Source organism: Drosophila sulfurigaster, chromosome 3, assembly GCF_023558435.1.
Source record: "Drosophila sulfurigaster albostrigata strain 15112-1811.04 chromosome 3, ASM2355843v2, whole genome shotgun sequence".
NCBI classification, from domain to species: Eukaryota; Metazoa; Arthropoda; class Insecta; order Diptera; family Drosophilidae; genus Drosophila; species Drosophila sulfurigaster.
The window spans coordinates 27,158,034-27,176,895 of NC_084883.1; the positions used below are offsets into that span (position 1 = coordinate 27,158,034).

At 44.6% G+C, this 18,862-nt stretch overlaps 4 protein-coding genes across 4 annotated transcripts; all 4 read right to left on the reverse strand.

Moving 5' to 3' along the window:
* Nucleotides 1-11: 11 nt before the first annotated feature.
* On the reverse strand, nt 12-2,593 carry LOC133845547 (uncharacterized). The gene is made up of 3 exons (XM_062280026.1): nt 1,994-2,593; nt 1,483-1,688; nt 12-1,423 (listed from the first exon to the last, which is right to left on the reverse strand). The coding sequence occupies exons 1-3, from the start codon at nt 2,350-2,352 to the stop codon at nt 15-17; spliced, it is 1,974 nt and encodes a 657-aa protein (XP_062136010.1). The 5' UTR covers nt 2,353-2,593; the 3' UTR covers nt 12-14.
* A 676-nt stretch (nt 2,594-3,269) lies between these two features.
* Nucleotides 3,270-8,714, reverse strand: LOC133843991 (uncharacterized). Its single transcript, XM_062277770.1, has 3 exons — nt 8,110-8,714; nt 4,829-5,221; nt 3,270-4,767 (listed from the first exon to the last, which is right to left on the reverse strand). Exons 1-3 carry the CDS (start codon nt 8,139-8,141, stop codon nt 3,342-3,344), a joined length of 1,851 nt encoding a protein of 616 aa, XP_062133754.1. The 5' UTR covers nt 8,142-8,714; the 3' UTR covers nt 3,270-3,341.
* Nucleotides 8,715-8,832: 118 nt separating this feature from the next.
* Nucleotides 8,833-14,919, reverse strand: LOC133843989 (putative 1-phosphatidylinositol 3-phosphate 5-kinase). The gene is made up of 7 exons (XM_062277768.1): nt 14,398-14,919; nt 12,101-14,339; nt 10,085-12,034; nt 9,846-10,011; nt 9,367-9,524; nt 9,142-9,303; nt 8,833-9,084 (listed from the first exon to the last, which is right to left on the reverse strand). The coding sequence occupies exons 1-7, from the start codon at nt 14,917-14,919 to the stop codon at nt 8,894-8,896; spliced, it is 5,388 nt and encodes a 1,795-aa protein (XP_062133752.1). The 3' UTR covers nt 8,833-8,893.
* A 23-nt stretch (nt 14,920-14,942) lies between these two features.
* Nucleotides 14,943-15,758, reverse strand: LOC133843995 (anaphase-promoting complex subunit 13). The gene is made up of 3 exons (XM_062277778.1): nt 15,627-15,758; nt 15,164-15,310; nt 14,943-15,082 (listed from the first exon to the last, which is right to left on the reverse strand). The coding sequence occupies exons 1-3, from the start codon at nt 15,636-15,638 to the stop codon at nt 14,999-15,001; spliced, it is 243 nt and encodes an 80-aa protein (XP_062133762.1). The 5' UTR covers nt 15,639-15,758; the 3' UTR covers nt 14,943-14,998.
* Nucleotides 15,759-18,862: the final 3,104 nt, after the last annotated feature.

Below are 18,862 nucleotides of genomic sequence, written 5' to 3' on the forward strand. Positions count from 1 at the left end.
AGGCAACTCGAATGCTAGGCAACTGACTGCGATTGCGATGGGGATGGGGATTGAGCTGCGGGCTCGTCCTCGACAATCAAGGAGACATCCTTCGGCCGCAGCAAGCAATAGTAGACCACAATGGTAGCCAGAAAGAGTATGCCACTGTAGACAATCCATTCCCAGATGAAACCAAACCACCAGGATGCGAACTCCTCATTGGCATACCAAATGGATGACATGGTAATGTTCTCCACTAGTATAAGCACCAAATACAATCCATACCAGACACGTATGCTCTTGAAGCACACCCGGAACTCGAGCAGCACAAAGATGTAGATGTAACCGAGCACCAGGTAAAAGAGTGTGCGATTCCAACCGCCACGACAACGTGTCTCCAGCGCCAAAGCAGCGAGCATGAGAGCATAGTGCACACCCACAATGATGAAGAAGGCGCGTGGATAGAAGAAACAAAAGGTGGCCAACGACAACATGCGCATAATGATGAAGGCAATCCAACCAAAGAACGCAATGGTGCGACCCGCAAAATCATCCTGCTGAATGCCATTCACAATCTTCGTGCGTCGGGGGAAGTAAAAGTCAACCACATCTTCGGGTGTGAGTGGTGTGCCCTTCGGGGTCTGCGCCACAACCAGTGGGGTGCGCTCATTCTCCTCTGGCTCCTCGTCCAGGCGGCCAACGAGCAGCTTCGGCGGACGCGGCACATGCTCCTTAATGTACAGCTGCGCATTGACCAACAGCATGTCCTTGAATGTCTCCAGCTGTGAGAGGGGACGCGTTACTCGGCGACTGCGTCGATGCTCGTTGTCTGACATGGTGCGTCGCAGATCAGGCGTCTGCAACTCGGGCGGACTATTCTCTGTGGGAAGGCGCAGCATGGGCAACGCTGGCGGCGCTGTGGCTGGCGGTGGGGGTGGTGCTGGTGTTTCTGGCACCGAGTCCAGCACATCGATACGATCTAGGTTGGCCATCTGCTCGCGTTGTTGCAGCTGCAGCTTGGGCCGCACGTGACGATGAAGCTTATCATCGTCGGTGGCATTGCCGATTGGTGAATGAAGTAACGCTTGCGTCTGTAGCGTCTCCACCGCATCGTTGTCCACCTCATCCATGCCGGTGACGTGCAAAACATGCGTGTCCACCTCGGGACTATCTACTGCCTGCCTGGCATGAAAGTTCTGCATGATCTTGTCTGACTGCGGAAAACTGGTCGCCAGCGTGCGCTCCGACTCACGCTTACGTTGCTCCGCCTCGCCGCAGAGTCTTTGGTTCTGCTCCAGCTGACAGCGATGCGTCGCCACCTGCTGGGGCGTTGCCCAGGGATAATGGCGACCCACGCGACGTTGACTCTCCATGCGATGATAGCTGGTGGTAATCCCAGCCAGATCGATGGCCGAAAACACCAAGCACATGGCCTGTAATGTAGCTGCAATTGAAATTCTCAGTTAATCTCACCAGGTACAATAGTTCCTTGTTGCTACTCACTTGTCTCGTAGTTGCGAAAGACGCCTTGGAGCAGCATGTGGTTAATCTGTAGAATAATCTGTGGTGCTGCTTGTGCGTATGCCTGGATCAATAGATACAGCTCGATGCTGGAGGTTTGCGTAGCCTTTGCCAAGCACTTCATGCGCTCCACGTCGTCTTCGTCATGGAAGAGGGCCTCAATAGACCAAAAGAAGCGCATGGTGAATCTGTGAAGAGGAACGAAGTAAAAAAGCTGTAGTTGGGTTGAACTGTTGGTTGAACTTTTTAACTAATAATAATAATTCTCTGTTGAGAATATATGTATAAACGGATCTGACTATTCCCTTCCCGTTGGTCGGACAAGGATTGAGCGACTGTCCAATGAGATTTCACTGTAGTTCTCAAAACAATTTCAGCTCTTTTAAGTTTTCATGAACACTTCCACTTTGGACGTCCAAAAATTATGTGTCAATGTCCGGCAAAGAGAATTCAAGAGAGTGCAATCTCTTAAGCAAAAACCCCGTCAACTCACCTGTAAAGCACCACGAATGGGAAAATCAACAGCTGCTGTAATCCCAGGCAGAAGCTCTTCCACTTGCTACGCTCGCCACAAGCGCTGCAACGTTGCTCACGCGATAACAGCACCAGGATAAAAGTGAGCAGCGGTGGTATCAACACTAAGATAAGTGTTCCCACGCCATAGCCAATCTCTTGCACCCGGAAATACTGTGAGCTCAAGGCCAAGTCCGTCGCTGTTTGCACCATAAACACCAGCAAACCGAGGCAGCTGGGTATAATGTATGACACATAGATGCGGGTGCGACTTCGGATCGTATAGCCCATTATATGAGCTGGCGGATCGGCCGCATGACCCACCTCTGCTGTAGGCATTACCAAGTTCCTTTTTGTAAATTCCCTTTTTGAGTCCCTGCTGCAGCTGCAGCCTTTGACATGCTTCTATTGCGAAATATTCGATCATACTACGCACGATACTATGAGTAAGCGCTGTTCTCACTCTTCTTCTCTCTCGGTTCCATTATCAATGGGTGTGTAGGGCACCGATTAGATAAACGACGCGAATTGCGTGCGAGGTCTCCGGAGAAACGCGGTTTGTTTATGTTTACTATACACTCTCGAATGAGTTTGTACGCTGTGTTTTTGGTTAGTGCTGTGGAGCTTTGAGTTCTGAAACTTTAAAGCTTTAGAGATTACAGATCCATTAAAAGATAAAACCTTACAGCACCAATCCATTGAGCTCGTATTTTTAAGTATCGGATACTATTGTTACTATGGATTTAATTAATAAAATTAAATTATTTTACGTAAAAAGGTAAATATTAAAAGACCGCAAAAAGAATTTTTTGTAACTACATTTTTTGCTCAAAACCTATTATATTATGTTCTCTTCATTTTTCTCTCTTTGTTAAAACTTTTTAAATTGTCCAAAAAACATTCGCAAACTTTTGAAATATAAATATTTTCGGAATACAATTAGAATTCTTTCATTAAAAAGCAATATGAATGAGTTCAGATGAATTGTGATATATGTACATACATATGTATATCAGAATTGTTGCTTATGAAGTTTTAACACAGTTTCCTTAGAAAAAATTCCTCTGGGGAAGTTTATTATGACTCTAAAAACTTCCTTAAACTTAATTTGCTGTCCCGTTTCTACTATTCCAAGCAACATCTAACACTTCTTAAACAAACTTAATTAGCAAAGTCTTCACCTAATTACAATTCGACCCACATAGAACAGCCAACGAAGTCAATCAATAATCATATTCGTCGCGGACTTCCAAAGGGGAATACACTGATTTGTTTGTAAATTGTTTATTGCTTATTGAATGAAGTGCTTAAATTAATTAAAGATGGAGCTAAGAATCATACCAGGTCTTTTTCATCCAATTGGAAGGCTTGCAGGGTTCATCAAGGACCACAAAGGATCCCTGTTGTTGTTGTTGTTGATGGTGATGTTGATGTTGATTCTCCGTATTCTGTTTGTCGCGTCGACAGCCGATGGCGTACTTGGGATTGCCCTCGATGATGGAGGACTTGTCGCGACAGTTGACCGCATTCTGCAGCACGGAAGCACGTCGTCCGTATTTGGGCGGTTTCTTGAATCCCGCTCCACCAGCTGCCACATCCTCGAAACTGGGCACCAACTGAGGCGTCGGTTCTTTCACAGTGCGCTGTCGCGATGGACGCCGTTTGGCCTGCGATTGAAGCTGACAAGCGTCTAGCGAGGAATCGGAACTCTTGCGAAGATTACCACCTGCTGTCGCTTGCACTGGAGGCTGCAGTTCACGTGGACGCTCTCTCTCGCGCAGCTGGTAATTGTATTGGGCACGTCGGTACTCGGGAGTGGCAGTTAGCTCGGTGGAAGTCATGTGGCTGGCAGCGGGTTCGCGTTCCAAGCGCGGACTGGATGTGGTGGTGGCGGTGGCGGTGGTATTGCTGGTGCTGTTGCTGGTGGGCAGCCGAAAGGAGGAGACGGGCTTACGCACCACCGGACGGGAGCGTGGAAAGTCCAAGTAATTGTTGCGATACTCGGGATTAAATTCGATTTTGCCACGCAGCCGCAGATAAGGTTCTCGCACCTTACCCCGCTCGGGCATCTCGGTGATCTGGGGATCACGGAAGCTCTCATAGTACTCGGGCACCTCCTTGGTGAACTCGCCGCGTGGTCGCAAATGATCGTCCGTCTTCAGTGACTTCTCTTTGACCATGTGCTTGGGTGGGACATTGAACTTATCACGATACTCGGGCATATCCCCGCCACTTGGTTCCGTTGTGCTCTGCTGCTCGGCGCCTGAGATGCGCAGATTGTCGTGCTTCTTGATCGGGGCACTCTTCGAGTAGTTGGCATACATCTTGAAGCTATCCTGATACTCGGGCACAGTTACAAAGTCCCCTTGCATCTTGATGCTGCTCATCTGTGGTATCGAGTGCGCCTTCTCAATGGGGAATTGCTCCACAAATTGACGCTTGTACTCCGATGGTGATGCCTCGTAGTCTGTGCCTTGGGCACGCATCTGCAGATGACAGCGCTGCTGCTCCTGGGCAGCCACATCGCGCTTGAACTTGTCACTGGACAGGTGAACCGCAGCTGGAGCTGGCACTGGAGCCTGACTGGACTTGCTCTGCGATTGCTCCTTCTCTTCGGTAAACATTTGACGTGGCAGTATTTGGGCACTGGCATCCAACATGGGATAGGTGAGATACGACGAGTTCTTCATCTTCTCCTCCTCGTTGCGGCCCAGCTGCAAGTTCTCCGGATTGCGCACGGGAAACGTACGCGAACTGCAAAAAGGAAAGAGTATCAAATGTGTATATGAATTCTGATGTAATCTTTTCCACTCACAACTGCAGATCCTCGGGCGTGAACCAATGATATTTCTCCTGATGCTCCGAAAGCAAATGCATGAAGCCCTCCAGACGCAGCGATGTCGCACGTCTCAGCAGCGAACGAGGACGTTGTCGCGGTCGACTCTGACCCTGACCCTGGAAGCAATAGCGCTTGCGATACTCCGTCTTCAAGGAGCCAAAGGACAACGCCGGCTCCTGGCTATCGTAGAGGCAAACGTTGCTCTGCGTGTGCAACTGGACAGGCTGGCGACGGCGAAAGAACTTCAGATCATCGACAGCAATGTGTTCGTGCGGATGCTTGATGGTAAACCGATCGTTCTTTCCCTTTTGGTTGGTGCTTAGATCCGGTTCCGAGAACGAACGACCCCAACTGAACTCCGCCTCGGCACTGTACAGACACAATGGAATAGAAAACAGACAAAAGCCCCTTTTGTTAGCCAGATTATCCGTTGAGGTGCTTGGCTACTTTGGCAACTGAGCAACGTTGCTATTGGCATCGAATAACAGCGAATCGAATCGTTGCTAATAATGGCGAAAAATGTGCTATAACAACAAAGGAAGTGTACAATAACAAAGGTCATGCTACCACATACCCTGTAAAAGTTGGGAAGTGGTTTAAACAAAACTATGCAGTTTATACTTTGGAACTTCTTGCTAATTTTTTGTGTTGCTTTCGTTTTCCCTAAGATTAAGTATTAATTTTGAAATGTTGAAGAAATGAGCTGATTTATTTTTCATCTTATAAGTTTGTGTTTCTTTTAGCAGTTGGGGTAATATACCCGCCTCTAAATTGCAAATACAGGATATGAGGATAATAGAAAATAAACTGTGCCTTATGAATAATACTGCTAATGCGTCTCAAGTCTAGTTCTACAGCCGACAGTCTAGGCAGCTGCAAAGGAATGTTTCATAGCGTGTCAACACGCACACAACAAGTCCACTCACATACACACACACTTGCAGCTGTTGCTAGGTACAAAACACACACATATAGACATGTAAACAATAAACAAAATTGCAATAAATTGGAAAATTATCTGTTTGAATGGAATTGCATTTGGTTGCAGCTGCAGCCCAAAATCGATTGGGATTTTCCCCACCGCAATCACTCATCTCCATTTCTCCTATTCGTTAGCGTGTCCACTTTTAATAAGGAAATGTGCTTTTATGCAGGGCATGTCAAGGCCTCACTTAACTGTTCCTTAAGCCAACTATTAAAACTGGTTAATTGCGGTCATATTATCTTGGACTAGGGGCAAGTCTCAGAGTAAATGATATAGTACCACGACTCGCATGCAAAAGAGAAAAATGCGAAAATATGGAAAAATGCACTGCCAGACTACGAGTATTTCACCTGTTGCACTACATGTTGTTGTTAATTTTATTGCTTGTTGTTGGCCGGCAAAATTTGCATATTTAATGGTCAAAAAGGCTTTTGCAGTTATTTCTGAACTTCCGCTGTGTCAGGCAATCAATCTTAACTGGGTCGTGACTGTCTGAGAAGGCAATGCGCGAATGCCAAAGCAGCAGGCATACAAGTGTGGAATAAACTGCATTTCCACTAAAGGTTAACTTTTTATTAGATTAAGAAATTAATGCAAGCCAAGATTAAAGGTTTTTAAAGTTATTTAAAGCAGAGCGGAATTTTCGAATTTTATTAAATAGGAGTAACATCTTGAAATTTATGTAGAATTTATTTGGGCATAATATTGAAAGCGAATATCAGATTTAACTATATTCTATAGGTTGTAAACTATAACTGAAGTTTGAGTGATCCTCTTGTGAGTTGTAATTATTTTGTCGAAATTTTATTAAAGGCTATTAATATTTTTTGAAACCTGCTGTTTAAAAGGCACTCTCAACAATACTTGAATTCCTTTTCCCCTCTGTCTTTTATTTGCGTGTTATTTCGTGAATCGGCAACGTTCGTCATGGCTATAACTCATATTTGTGCTGTCAGCGTCCGAATTCTATCATTCAAAGAATGAGGAGAAGCTCTTCAACTGTCTGTTGCAGCTGCAATTGAAATTGCGTGCGTGACTGTACCCCGAAAACGGAAACAGACAGCAGCTGGACGACTCCGAAAACGAGCGCAAAAGGCGCCCAAATCATGTCGAGCTCAAGTTTTAATAGCAACAGTGCCAAAAGGTTGACCCAATTCAACGCCCACCTCAAGGCAATAAATGAAAGCAAACTGAAAATTGGTTAAGCAAGTTTTTAACGACGAACTACCGATACACTAGGCTGTTGAGCATGATCTTGTGGTTGACAAATTCATGAAGTTTGATACAATGTAAGCCAAAGGTAACAATAGTAGTAAGTAAAAGTTGCAAACATTTGAAATTCGCAATTAAAATATTCTAGATATTCTCAAATTCTTATATTACACTTTCGATTTTATTGCGTATTCAATAAGGAAACGTCAATGCCAATAAGTATGCTACATTTCTGAAGTTTTCAATAATTCAACATGGAGGCCGCTGACCCCAAAAAGTATGCTATGTTTTAGCATATTGTTATTTTTGAAGTTTTCGTATGTAAAATATAACTAGTTAAGCTGGCGAAAATAAAGCAGTAATCCAGATTAAATAACTGTGTAAATAATAACAAGTTTTCAATCAGCTAACAAATAACAAAATATTTGGTAGCTACAATTTTCGTTATTTTTATTTTTGGTATGTTTTACTTTTTAAAATAAATTTAGTTTGGTTTTTTCTACATAGATAGTCGGTTTAAGTAATACAAAAATATTAAATCACTTATTTTCACTTTATCTAATTGAAAGTGTATTTAAAACTTCGTTAGTTGTTGCTTCCTGTTTTCAATTTGTTACGTTTGCTTTGGTTTTTAGTGCTAATCTTGACAATGCCAAATGACCTTTGGACAGTTTAGCATTGCCGCGAGTCTTGAGTAAGAGTCGTTTTATTTTTAGTCGTCGCATTTGGCGGTCAGGCGTAACGCAGTCGCATTTAAATATGCTAATCAATTGGCAATTACAGCAAACGATAAGCAACAACAAGAACAATAACGAGAACAACAAACAATACAAGCACTCTTACACATTCCGGTACACATAATTATAGAGATTTACAGACGACATTTAGTTTTTTTGTGCTTTTGATGTAGTGATTTGCATGACACGCCACGGGGCGTATACGTCATGGCAGGATACATGAATGCAGCATTAAGTTATGTATGTTTAACATATCACACCACACTTTTAATGGCCAAGGCCACATGAAGTGATTGCAGACAATAGCTAAAGCAGTTGCTCACCCATCGTTGAATTTCCAGTCAACGGTATGCATGTTGTGGCTTTTTACTTTTTATTAGAGGTATTGGAAAGGGAAGTGCAACGGCAACTGGCGCATCACTGCCACCAATAAGGGCTGGCGGCCACTGTCCAAGTCCATGTCCGTTGCAGGCACGCGCGCCGTTCAAGCGCAAACAACAACTTGACCGCTCCGTTCGTAAATCCCAACTGAGCCACAAAAAACACTACCAAGTATTTCACACGCCACACTAGCATTCAGAAAGGGAGTCGCGTGAGCAAGAGCGAAAGTGTGACTGTGTGTTTATGTGTGTGTATGTGTGTGTGGCCCTGACTGTGCGCGAATCGAGTTGGAGGTGTCACTTGGCGAAGCACTTTCACTGCTGACACAATCAAGAAAACGGCAGCAGCTGTCAGAGAACAGCTGTGCCTAGCACCTGACGCCCGACGCCTGCAACATGCATCCTTTAATGCAGCCACATTCGCAGCACATCAATCCAAATCCAAATCAGCATAATAATAATTTCCGCACACCTGGCACGCAACTCCCACTCCCGATTTGATTGCTTTCAATTGTCCTGAGTGACTCAAGAGAGAGTGTGAGTGAGAACGAGACTAAGCTCAGAGCCGCATGGGCGCGTTTCCGGCAACGTCGCGAAAATGTGGGTCAAGGGCCAATCAATTTGCTGGCTGACTGACCGGAAATGTTGGCCAGCTTAATGCGAATGTGGTTTTAACAATGTGCGTTAGTCGCTTTATTAACTAATGTTAACTAAACTGGTAAGTGCTTCAAATCTTCGATAGTCCCTCCCAGCGGTCGGGCACCGTATTAAAATACCGATCCATTGCGTCCACAAAGCGTTGCTTGTAGAGATGAGGCGCCACCACAGTAGGCTTTTTACCCGTGCCGCCGGCCATTATATACGATTGCTTAAATAGCGACTCCAACTTCTTATCAAACGTATAGGTGCGTATGTAATCTACAAGCAAAAATATTAAGTTATCTGGTCAAATGAAGGAGTTAAGGAGTTGCTTACCTATAATGCCCAACACAAGCACGTTGCGTTTAGTATCAAGACCCACGAGCAGCGAATAGTCCATCACCCGATTACGTTCAAGAAATGAGGCATCTCGTTGAATAGCATCACGCAGCACAGCTTTGCTGTGCGACAGCACATACAACGGGTTTGACCAGGACACTGTTTTGAGAGAGAATATAATATTAATATTGTCATTCAATAGCTTTACAAACTCGCACTTACTTTGCACCAGATTCTCATCGAGCAGCACAATTTCGCCCTGCTGATTGCTGGGATCCACCAAGCGATTGCGTTCGGAGCCTTTTAGATCGAACTTGTTGGTGATGTCGCAGCCATAGAAGAGATTCTCCATGACCAGCAGCGATTTTTCTACAAAAGAGCTGTGAATGGATAAAACGAGAATTAGCATGGGTTAAACAAGAAAACTGTTGTCGAGTATCAGTTATGAGAGATAAGCATATATATGTTATATAAGATACAATCAAAGCTGCATTTCACTTTTGAAAAATATCTTACTAGAGAGTAAGAAAACTTTCAGTTAATTGCCATTGATAAATGAAAAAATCATGTACTGCGCGCTACTTTCAATCTGTTTCATTGTTTTTTTAAATATCTTCTTGGTTCGTAAATAAATTTTGGGGATGAATTGAAATGGAAGTTTCATTTTCGTCACAACAAATTAATGATTTAACTACACTTACTCCTTCTTCTTGACGCTCACTTTGAAGACGCCAAAAATCTTCGTGAGGAGCGTGGGCTGATGCTCCTGCTGCTGGCACTTGCCAATGTACTCAAAGTACTCTGGCGCAAACTGCTCAATGAGGTGCATGTCTGTTTTATCCATCTCTTTGAGCACAAAGCGGTCATCTGAACATTTCGAATAGACCATATTAGTAAGGCATTGAAACATATTAGACAAACACCTTAACAAATTACTTACCCAAAGTCTTGCAGAATCTGGAGCCGGATTTACCGCCACGGGCCTCCCATTCGATGCTGCTGCACAAGCTGCGTGCCAGCGCAATACGAGACTCTTTTTCGGCATCCGGTTGCTCGTTGTCAGCAGCTGTAGCACTGCCCACTTCAGTGGGTTTGCGAATGAGCTCCACTTCGGAGCCGTTGCGATTCTGTGAGATTCTCAATTCCTCGCGCATTTTGCTCTTCTCGAGCCGGCGATACACCTGTCTGTCCTGCTTTGGTGGATTCAGGCTCTTGGCACGCAACGCATCAAATTCGCGGGCAAAGTAAACAATGCACTGAAACTGTCCATTGCCAAAGGCCAGGGTGACGTGTGCGCTGGGAGGCTGAGATTGCGCTGAGGCTTTCGCCTTGTTGCGCTCCTCGGACTCGCCAGCGGCACACGTCTCCTCGACATCGCTGTCCAGCTGCTGCTGCTTATGCTTCGGCTGTGGACTAGAGTTAGAATCGCTCGATGTCACCGCCTCCTCAGCATTTAGGCCAGCAACAGCGCGTTGATACTCCGTCGAGGTGAGCGCATAGGCAATCACCGAACTGATGTCGTTTTCGTTTACATTCATGGGAATGCTGCCCAGCGGCAGCGTCAAATGATCCTGTGCCGAGAACGGCGATTGTAGCGTATTTAACTGGTTACTGTTTGTATGTCGCAGCGTCAACAAACGCGACTTGATGGATTTCTTGTCCGCATTCACATTGACTGTGGAGGCCAGCATTTGATCCACTGTTAGCTTGCGCTCCGCATCTCCGCTTGCATCCTCTGTTGCGCCTTCAACTGCGCTGCTCTCAAGTTGACTAGTCGCTTTGCTTTTGGCCTGCTCCTGCGTAGCTGACGTCGCATCGAGTTGTTCGGGTCGCAGCTCCTCGGTGCAAATGGTGCCGGCATCAATATGCGTTTGCGATTGCTTCTGATGCTTCTGTGTGAGCTGTTCGATCTCGTGCAGGCGCGGCGCCCACAGCTCAATGCTCTCGGCCAGCGCACGTTTGGCCATGAAGAGCGCATCCCGAATATCGTACGAATTCACGTGCTGCTCCGTGAGCAACGTATGCACAATTTCCACCTTCTGCTTGAACGTGAATTGATCTTTGGTCAGCGTTGCCTTGAGCCGCGAAACCAGGGGAGAGTTCTCCTCCTCGGTGGCCAAATCGGCAATGCGTTCGTGAATGCGCGTATAAACCTCATGGCCACGTATCGAGAAACTTTTGATCTCCTCCTGCATTTGGACACCAACAAATGGCTTGGGCAGCTCCAACTGCAGCTGCTTTGATGGCAGCTCCGTTTCCCAGACCTCGACGGGCGTGTACTGGAACTTGGCGCCCACGCCACGGAAGCTGAAGTGATGCACATAATCACGATGCAGCGAATGCTCGCAGAGACTGCTGCTCTGCTCCGGTAAGGCGGTATCTGTGGGTGGACGACGTCGATAGGCATGGCCATGGAATCGCATCTCCAGATACTTGGCCAACGACAAACATTTGGCAGCCGCTGAGAGCGGAACCGTTGGCGTTGTGGCATTGCAAATGCTGCACCAGGATGTGAAGTAGATGCGCGTGGGATCCGAGCGTGTCAAATCCTCGGTGAGATAGACCTGAACACAGCCCAGGGAATGCACATAGCGACGCACATGGCCCAGCATGGGCAGACTGCACGAGGGACACATCGAGTTGAAGAGGCAACAGTAGCGTTGCAGGAACTGCTCCAGCATGATGTCGTGCTGGCCGTAGAACTTCATGTCCAGCAGCATGGGCAACTTGCAGAACGAGGACACGCCCTTCGGATTGTAGTGAAAGCTGCAGAAGAGCACTGGCAATCGCTGGTGATTCTGTGGATCGAGTGCATCCTTGTACAGCTGCTCTTCGGTGACCTTCTGTGGACGCTGTATTTGTTCCGACTGCTTCTTGCGCATCTTAACCACTACATAAGGGGGTAAATAGTTAAATAAGTTACTCATTCCTATTTATATAGTCTACTGCTACTCACTTGGGGCCTTGCCCTTAGGAAAACGTCCGCCAAAAGAGCGAAACTCCGCCAGCTTAGTTTGTATCTCTCGACTCGTCGCCGCTGCCGTGATCTTCATCTTGACGAAAGCATGCGCCGGCAACAGCTGCTGATCGTTCTCCTTGTTGGCCAGCTCGGCGTTGGACTTGACTGCATCCGCCTCGAGACTTTCGGGACGCTCTAACGCTGACGATGTAGTAGACCACAGTTTGGAGAAGTAGAGCTCTGCTGGAAATAATTTACGCAACTTGCAATTGCGCCCCTGTTCCGTTTCTAAGTAAGGCAACGGAAACGTCAGAAACGGACTAACCGACAACAATGTCGAGCTCAACGCATTGCGAAAGCGATTGTCGTAACGCATTTCCACGGCCAACGCTTCCACGCGTAGATTATCTGGCGAACTGGCGAGCATCTCCGCCTCCGAGGAACGCAAGGGATCCGTAAAGTCAGCCACATTCTCACTGACAACGCTCATGATCTTGTCCTCGGATTTCCGTTCACAAAGTGGACGCTTGTTTGTGGAACGCAGTTGCGTCGCCTCTGCCGCGGGCTGCTCCTCGATGGCATTCTCGGTATTGGGACTCGACTCTTTCGAGTCAAAGATGGGCGGCTTGGGACTCAACGGTTGCGCAAACTCATCCAGCAGAAACGACATCTCCAGTCGCCAATTGTAGCGGGCAAACAGCAGCGCCAAAGCGACTTTCTTGGCGCGTACTAGCTCCGCATTACTGCCGCCACGCAGCAAGCAAGTGTAGCCACGTGGACCGTTCAGTTTCTCAAAGAACATGAGCGTCTTGCCACTGGTATAGGTATCCACGTAAAAGTTATTGCAGTGTCCCAGTTTCGGCATTGTAATATTCGATTCTATTGAGCTGACAATGTCGCATTGCAGCGTGCGGGACAAGCGTTCCATCACCGACATCTTGACGTCCAGCACCAAGGTAACGCCATAGGAACGCAGCAGATCCTGTGCAATACCGGCCACATTCTTGTGCACCAACACCACGTTCGGCTCAAAGTTCATGATGCGAGCACAGACATTACGCAGATATTCTTTCTCCTGCAGCAGCACCGCCTCAATGGTCACAAATTTGCCCTCGATGCGCTCGTAAACGATGGGACACTGTAGTAGCAGAATGCGTGGAAATGCCACTCGTGTGGCCATATCCTTGTGCGCCACATTCTTGGAGAACGCAACGCCATGCACGATTTTCGAATCTTTCGGTGTGCCGCCGGGCACCTTTTTGAAGTTGACATAGTTGCGTATGTCCATGAGATCATTGGTGCAATACTCGGGCTTGAAATGATTCGCTGCCGTTGAGCAAAGCGATTGTAACACTCTACCCCACTCGGCATCCAAGTGATTGGCGCGCAAAAGTTGCGCTAACAGCTGCTCCTCGTGATCACAATACGATTCCAGCATCTTGGTGGATATCGTTGTGAAGCACATATCATTCTCCAGCTCCAGCTCTTGGGCAGATTGAAAACTCTGCGACACATCCATCGACTTCGGCGGCTGCGGCTCCAACTGTGGACTAATGGGATTCGAGCTCTCAGCGCTAACATCGCGCGATTCATTCAGAGAAGCGCCCGCAAATCTATAGTGCAGTGTAGCATCGAATTCGATTTGCTCGGCATCCGGTACAATGGGCTCAAGGAAGCCAGCGGCTAGCATAGCATTAAGAATGGCCACCGCTTGCACTTCGTTGGCCGACTTGTTGTTCTTGTTGAGAAACTCAATGAGCTGCTGGCCGCAGATTTGCATGGGCAACTCGCGTTGCATTTCCTCATGCAGCGTAATCAATGAATTCGATTGTTGCAATATATTCTTCCGGTCATCCATGGACAGCGTGTTGTAATTGTTCTGCGAACTAAAACGCTCCTCCTGATAACCAAGCGAAGTCTTTCGCGACAGCTGTGGACGCTGCTTGTGGTCATTGGGCACCTCAAGTTTGCTGCTCAATTGTTGCTGCAGCGCCGGCTTATCGTCGCCATTGCCCTTGTAGCAATAATTGCAGACCTTAAGGTCGCCCTCGCAGTTTATTATGCTGCCAGGAACCACTTGATTGCAGCACTTTGAGCAAAAGATCTGGCCACAGAGACGACAATGATGCTTGCGTCGAAATGTGGAGAACTTTTGGGCGCAATCATAGCATTCCTTAGCCTTGGCGTCTGGCATCCACAGCTGTTGCAACTCTGTGTCTCTGTAATTGCGTAGCTCCTAAAATCATAAATTAATAATTAAATTTTAATAATTAAAAGAGAACGAGCCAACTCACATTGTTGTTCTTGGAGGCCACAATATTGCTGATGTGTTTGAGCACATTGGACACGGTGCGTCCCTGATTCGAATTGGCTTCGCTGGGCAACTCATCGACACGCTCATTGGCCTCCGAGTCATCAGCTGTTGTGGTTGTATTGATGCTGCTGCTGCTGGCTAATTTGAGCGTTGTGGGTGGTTGTGGTCGCGTTGTGCTTAAACTTGATGACCTTGAGCTATTGTTTGTGGTTATGTTACTCATTGTATCCTCATTATTGGGTGATTTCTTCTCCGCATAAAACTTGGATTTGCCAACTTGCACGCTGCTGTTGCTGCCACTGGATATGTCGTTAACTGTGTTGTAGCTTTGATTGTAAACATTTTGGATCTTATTGACCATGCGATTGAGTATGGATTCGGGTTTATCCTCGAAGTTACGGGCGAATTCGGTGAGCTTATTGGGCGAATGTAGATGTTGATGTACGGCATTGTTATTGTTTGTGGTGGCGCTGCTGTTGCTGCTGCTGCTACTGCTACTCATTGTGTGGGGTTATTAATAATACTTGGGGTATCAGTAGCGTGGGAGATGTGCTACTGACACGTGGGCTGCTCGTCCTTGGTTAGATAGCTGTGATATTGAGTTGATCGATTAAAGCAGCGTCCGGTGCCAATGAGCCCAATGCCAAATCCGTCCACTTTTGTTCCTGCAAAATGATTTTTGGATACACGTTACTCAAATACTTTTATTATGCCACTTTATCAGTTTTGGGGAATTCATTGCTCACCTGTTCGCTCAAAGTAAGGTGTGAATCACCACCATCCGCTTCGGGATCGGGTAACTTTTCAATGGGTACTAGTATCTGATCAAATGGCAACACTTCCATGCGCCAAGCATTGTCCACAATGTCCAATAATAGATCATCAATTGGTGCCTAAGCAACAAAATATTGAAGAAGCAACGCCCCGAAAAAATATATGACTATTGTACACAATATTGATAACTGATTCGTGTGCGAACTGAGACGTGTTAATTACGTCACTGCCAACAAATTTTCGATTCACCTAATACCTATTGTTATGCCCTAGTACTACATTGTGGGTAAATAGAAGATTTATCACAAAAGCCACTTTAAGATAACGCAAGTAGCGTAGCAAATTTGCGTGTAAAGCGATAATTTACTAGCAGTACCATGTCAATTGCACGTATTACTTTATCGCATATCTGTGTTTGCTAAAAATTCAACTTACTTGGCTGTCCATTACTTAAGAAATGTATATAATTAGATTATCCAGCTTTACTTTGTTTTATTTCGCTAATTGTTTACTTTTTCCAGCAACAAGGTCTATCGGAATGCAACTATGAACAATTTGTATATCGATTGGCAGCAATCCGCAAAAAGTGTTGCGAAATGATTTGTGCCATTTACCGCCAATTTCAAAAGCGTGCTGCTAACTTGTTTTTATGCATAACAGTCTTTAAATTTTAGGCAGTTACGTTTTTCAATTGTTTACAAGCGAAAAGCTCAAACAGAGATAAATAATATATTGAAATATTTAAATTTAAAAGCAGTGGTACCAAATTGTTCTAAAAATGCTTTTATTTCTTATTAAGCTGTCAATTATTAAATGTCAATGCATAAATATATATTAAATAAACGGAATTATTAATACTTTTTATTATCATATATTACAAAATAAATTTTAGAATATAATTTTGAATGATAGTCACAACAATTAGGCTTGAATTTGTTCAACTGATTGAATTATTTAATATTAATAAATAATATGAATTAGGCGTTTAGTTTTACAAAATAGGTATGTTAGCATTGTAATTATACAATCCATCGAAATCGTCTTGTTGGTATATCCTTGTTTATCCTTTCGTTGTACCATAGTCATTACTTTTATTGGAACATTTTCTCTCTGTAAAGGAAATGAAATATTAAAATTTCTAACAAAATATAAAAAATACATTCCGACAATATTCTTCTGATCAGCTTTCTGTTTATTCCAAGAATGAAAATCGAAGTTTTTTTTATTTAAAAGCGATTAATTTGTTGATTGTTCCATTGAATAACTGACTAGATGCAGCATAGCGCTATAAAGTGCGCTTTCAAACGTCAGCTATGCCGACATCTTGCCAATTCACCAACAGATGCGAACCGCGAGATAAACCAAAGTAAGTTAAATCACACAAAAATTCCGGAAATAATACGCAAAACACACATTTTGTTATTGTTGTGTGTTATGAACGAAATGTGTATATTTTTATCAATGAAATGCTTGTTGTTTATTCGATGTTTTTTCTTGAGAGGCACTTAACAAGTTTTTGGTTTTATTTTTGGTTTTTTGTTCATGACAAAATATTTGTTGTATTGGCGCGAACAACAAGAGGCAAAAGGCAATTGTAATCCGTCAACGATGGAGACTAATTGGCAACTGATTTTAAAGCCCCGAGTCGAGCTTAGCACCACACCTCGGCCCAGACTAAAAGTGAGCAAACAACGACGACGACGACGGCGGCGGCGGCGGCGGCGACGTCGATGGAGACGACAGCGACGTCAACGGTTAGAAGCCCAAAAGCGACAATTGAAGAAGTTTCAATTTACGTGACGACTGTGCGTGTGTATGTGTGAGAGTGTGCGTGTGATGTGCAGCTCAGCACAAAATGTTAAACAATTCAAGTAAGAAGAAAAAACAATAAAATGTTGTCTAAAACGGGGATTGATACCCGTTGCCCGTAAATATCTATGCAAAGTGGGGGTGCATATGCCACTGTGTGTATGTTCGTGTGTGTGTTCGTGTATGCATGTACATACTGTACAGACTGCCACTGGCTGGGCAGGTAGCAGACGCTGACGCTGCCACTTCTGTGGCTGGTGCTGCCACTGCTGCTGCTGCCGCTGCTGCTGTCGCTATCGCCGGCGCCTGCCCGGCATATTAATGAACTCCCTTTTTCGAGTAAAGAAATATGAAATTAAATAAAATTTAGTTGCCAACAAAAGCCGTGTCCACGTCCGCCGTAATGGAATTTTTGCCGCCACATCGCCAAGTAAGTCAAAACTCTTTTTACCCAATGCGTTTTACCAAACAATCCCACTGCGCCGCAATCGTGCTACTTCCGCTTTATGTTCGAGTGGAGGAGTGCTCATAGAAGAAGCCACCTGATTTCAATAGAACTCCGCCAAAGAAGTTGTCTTCAGACGACAGTTTTCTTCGGTCGCCGTCAGGTTTGTTTCTTCAGTTACATTTATGTATTGATGGTCAATTATACAAAACAGTCACGTGTCGCACTTCTGCTATATATGTATCTCTCTTATAACTTACACTTCTATATACCAGAGACCATTATGTAGATTCCAAACTTATGTGCGATCGTGTCTCGGTCTCAGTTGTGGTTTCGGTTTCGACTTCGGTTTCGGTCTCGCTATAGAGAATGGCATCTCGCTTGATTTGTCGATCCTAAGAGCGACTGTGCAGCACTTTTGGGACCCAGAGATCGGGACGTGTATGTGTAATAATTTGAATATTATTATTCATATACACACGTCGCACGTTTCGTTTCATTTCGTTAGCTATAAAGTCGCCAACTCACGCACCGATTTAGTGACCATATAGTCGAAAAAAACGCAAGTTATAAAGCTATAGTAGAATATACAACAGTGCTAAGATACCCGGTATTTACAACTGGAATTTACATAAGTATATATAATATATGAAAAATAAACGAAAAGTGCGAAAACATTATTTCTTGCAAAAATGAATTAAAATACTGATCATGCTGAAATTTTTAGGATAAATTGAATATTCTCTAAATTTTGTTGGTCATAAGTTAGATAGAAATATTATTATTTACTAACACGATGTTATCCTGTTTGGTTTATATATTAATATACATCCGACTTGGGGTCCGTCTATATACCCTCATCTCTTCAGTGCCTAACGGGTATAAAAAGACATTTGAATTCCAATGTTCAAGACATCATCGCAATGATTCAAACAGTTTCGAAGCTATTTTCAATATCGTATATAGTACTCATTAATGTCTATATAAATATGGGCTAAGCTTTACGAAAGTACCGTTCGCTTGTGCCTTCCCCCGAAAATATTTTCGATATTATCTATTTCCGTTTGCGGGCAATGCGATTCCCACTGTCTGTATGTTTTAATGGACAGTTTAATATGCATCGCTCGAGTCATCGATTTGGCCATAAATGTTTTGACGCTTGCCCAATTGTTTCATAATACCTTTTGTCTAAGCAATTTCTATTATTTTTTATTGTTTCCTTTTATGCACATACCGTTTTACACAACGCCAAGTGCAGCAATGAAATTACTTTTAATTATCAATTTCATATTTTAAGCACATATCTTAAAATGCCGACAGGAAAGCTATCTTCCTCCGCTTTTTCACAGCCATTGGAAAAAGCGATATTATCTTAAGGAATTTTTAAGCGGAAATGAGCAGTTAACAATTTCTGAAA

Bases quoted from the DNA above. Each gene is read 5' to 3' on its own strand.
- LOC133845547 (XM_062280026.1), bottom strand. From the start codon at position 2,352: ATGCCTACAGCAGAGGTGGGTCATGCGGCCGATCCGCCAGCTCATATA. The intron at 1,689-1,993 runs GTGAGTTGACGG...TCCTCTTCACAG, and splicing joins CCATTCGTGGTGCTTTACAG to ATTCACCATGCGCTTCTTTT. The intron at 1,424-1,482 runs GTGAGTAGCAAC...TTTCAATTGCAG, and splicing joins CTTTCGCAACTACGAGACAA to CTACATTACAGGCCATGTGC.
- LOC133843991 (XM_062277770.1), bottom strand. From the start codon at position 8,141: ATGCATACCGTTGACTGGAAATTCAACGATGG. The intron at 5,222-8,109 runs GTGAGCAACTGC...GTGTCTGTACAG, and splicing joins GACTGGAAATTCAACGATGG to TGCCGAGGCGGAGTTCAGTT. The intron at 4,768-4,828 runs GTGAGTGGAAAA...TCCTTTTTGCAG, and splicing joins ACGCCCGAGGATCTGCAGTT to TTCGCGTACGTTTCCCGTGC.
- LOC133843989 (XM_062277768.1), bottom strand. From the start codon at position 14,919: ATGAGTAGCAGTAGCAGCAGCAGCAACAGCAGCGCCACCACAAACAAT. The intron at 14,340-14,397 runs GTGAGTTGGCTC...TTATGATTTTAG, and splicing joins TGGCCTCCAAGAACAACAAT to GAGCTACGCAATTACAGAGA. The intron at 9,304-9,366 runs GTAAGTGCGAGT...CTCTCAAAACAG, and splicing joins CGATGAGAATCTGGTGCAAA to TGTCCTGGTCAAACCCGTTG.
- LOC133843995 (XM_062277778.1), bottom strand. The intron at 15,083-15,163 runs GTGAGCAATGAA...ATCATTTTGCAG, and splicing joins ACCTTACTTTGAGCGAACAG to GAACAAAAGTGGACGGATTT.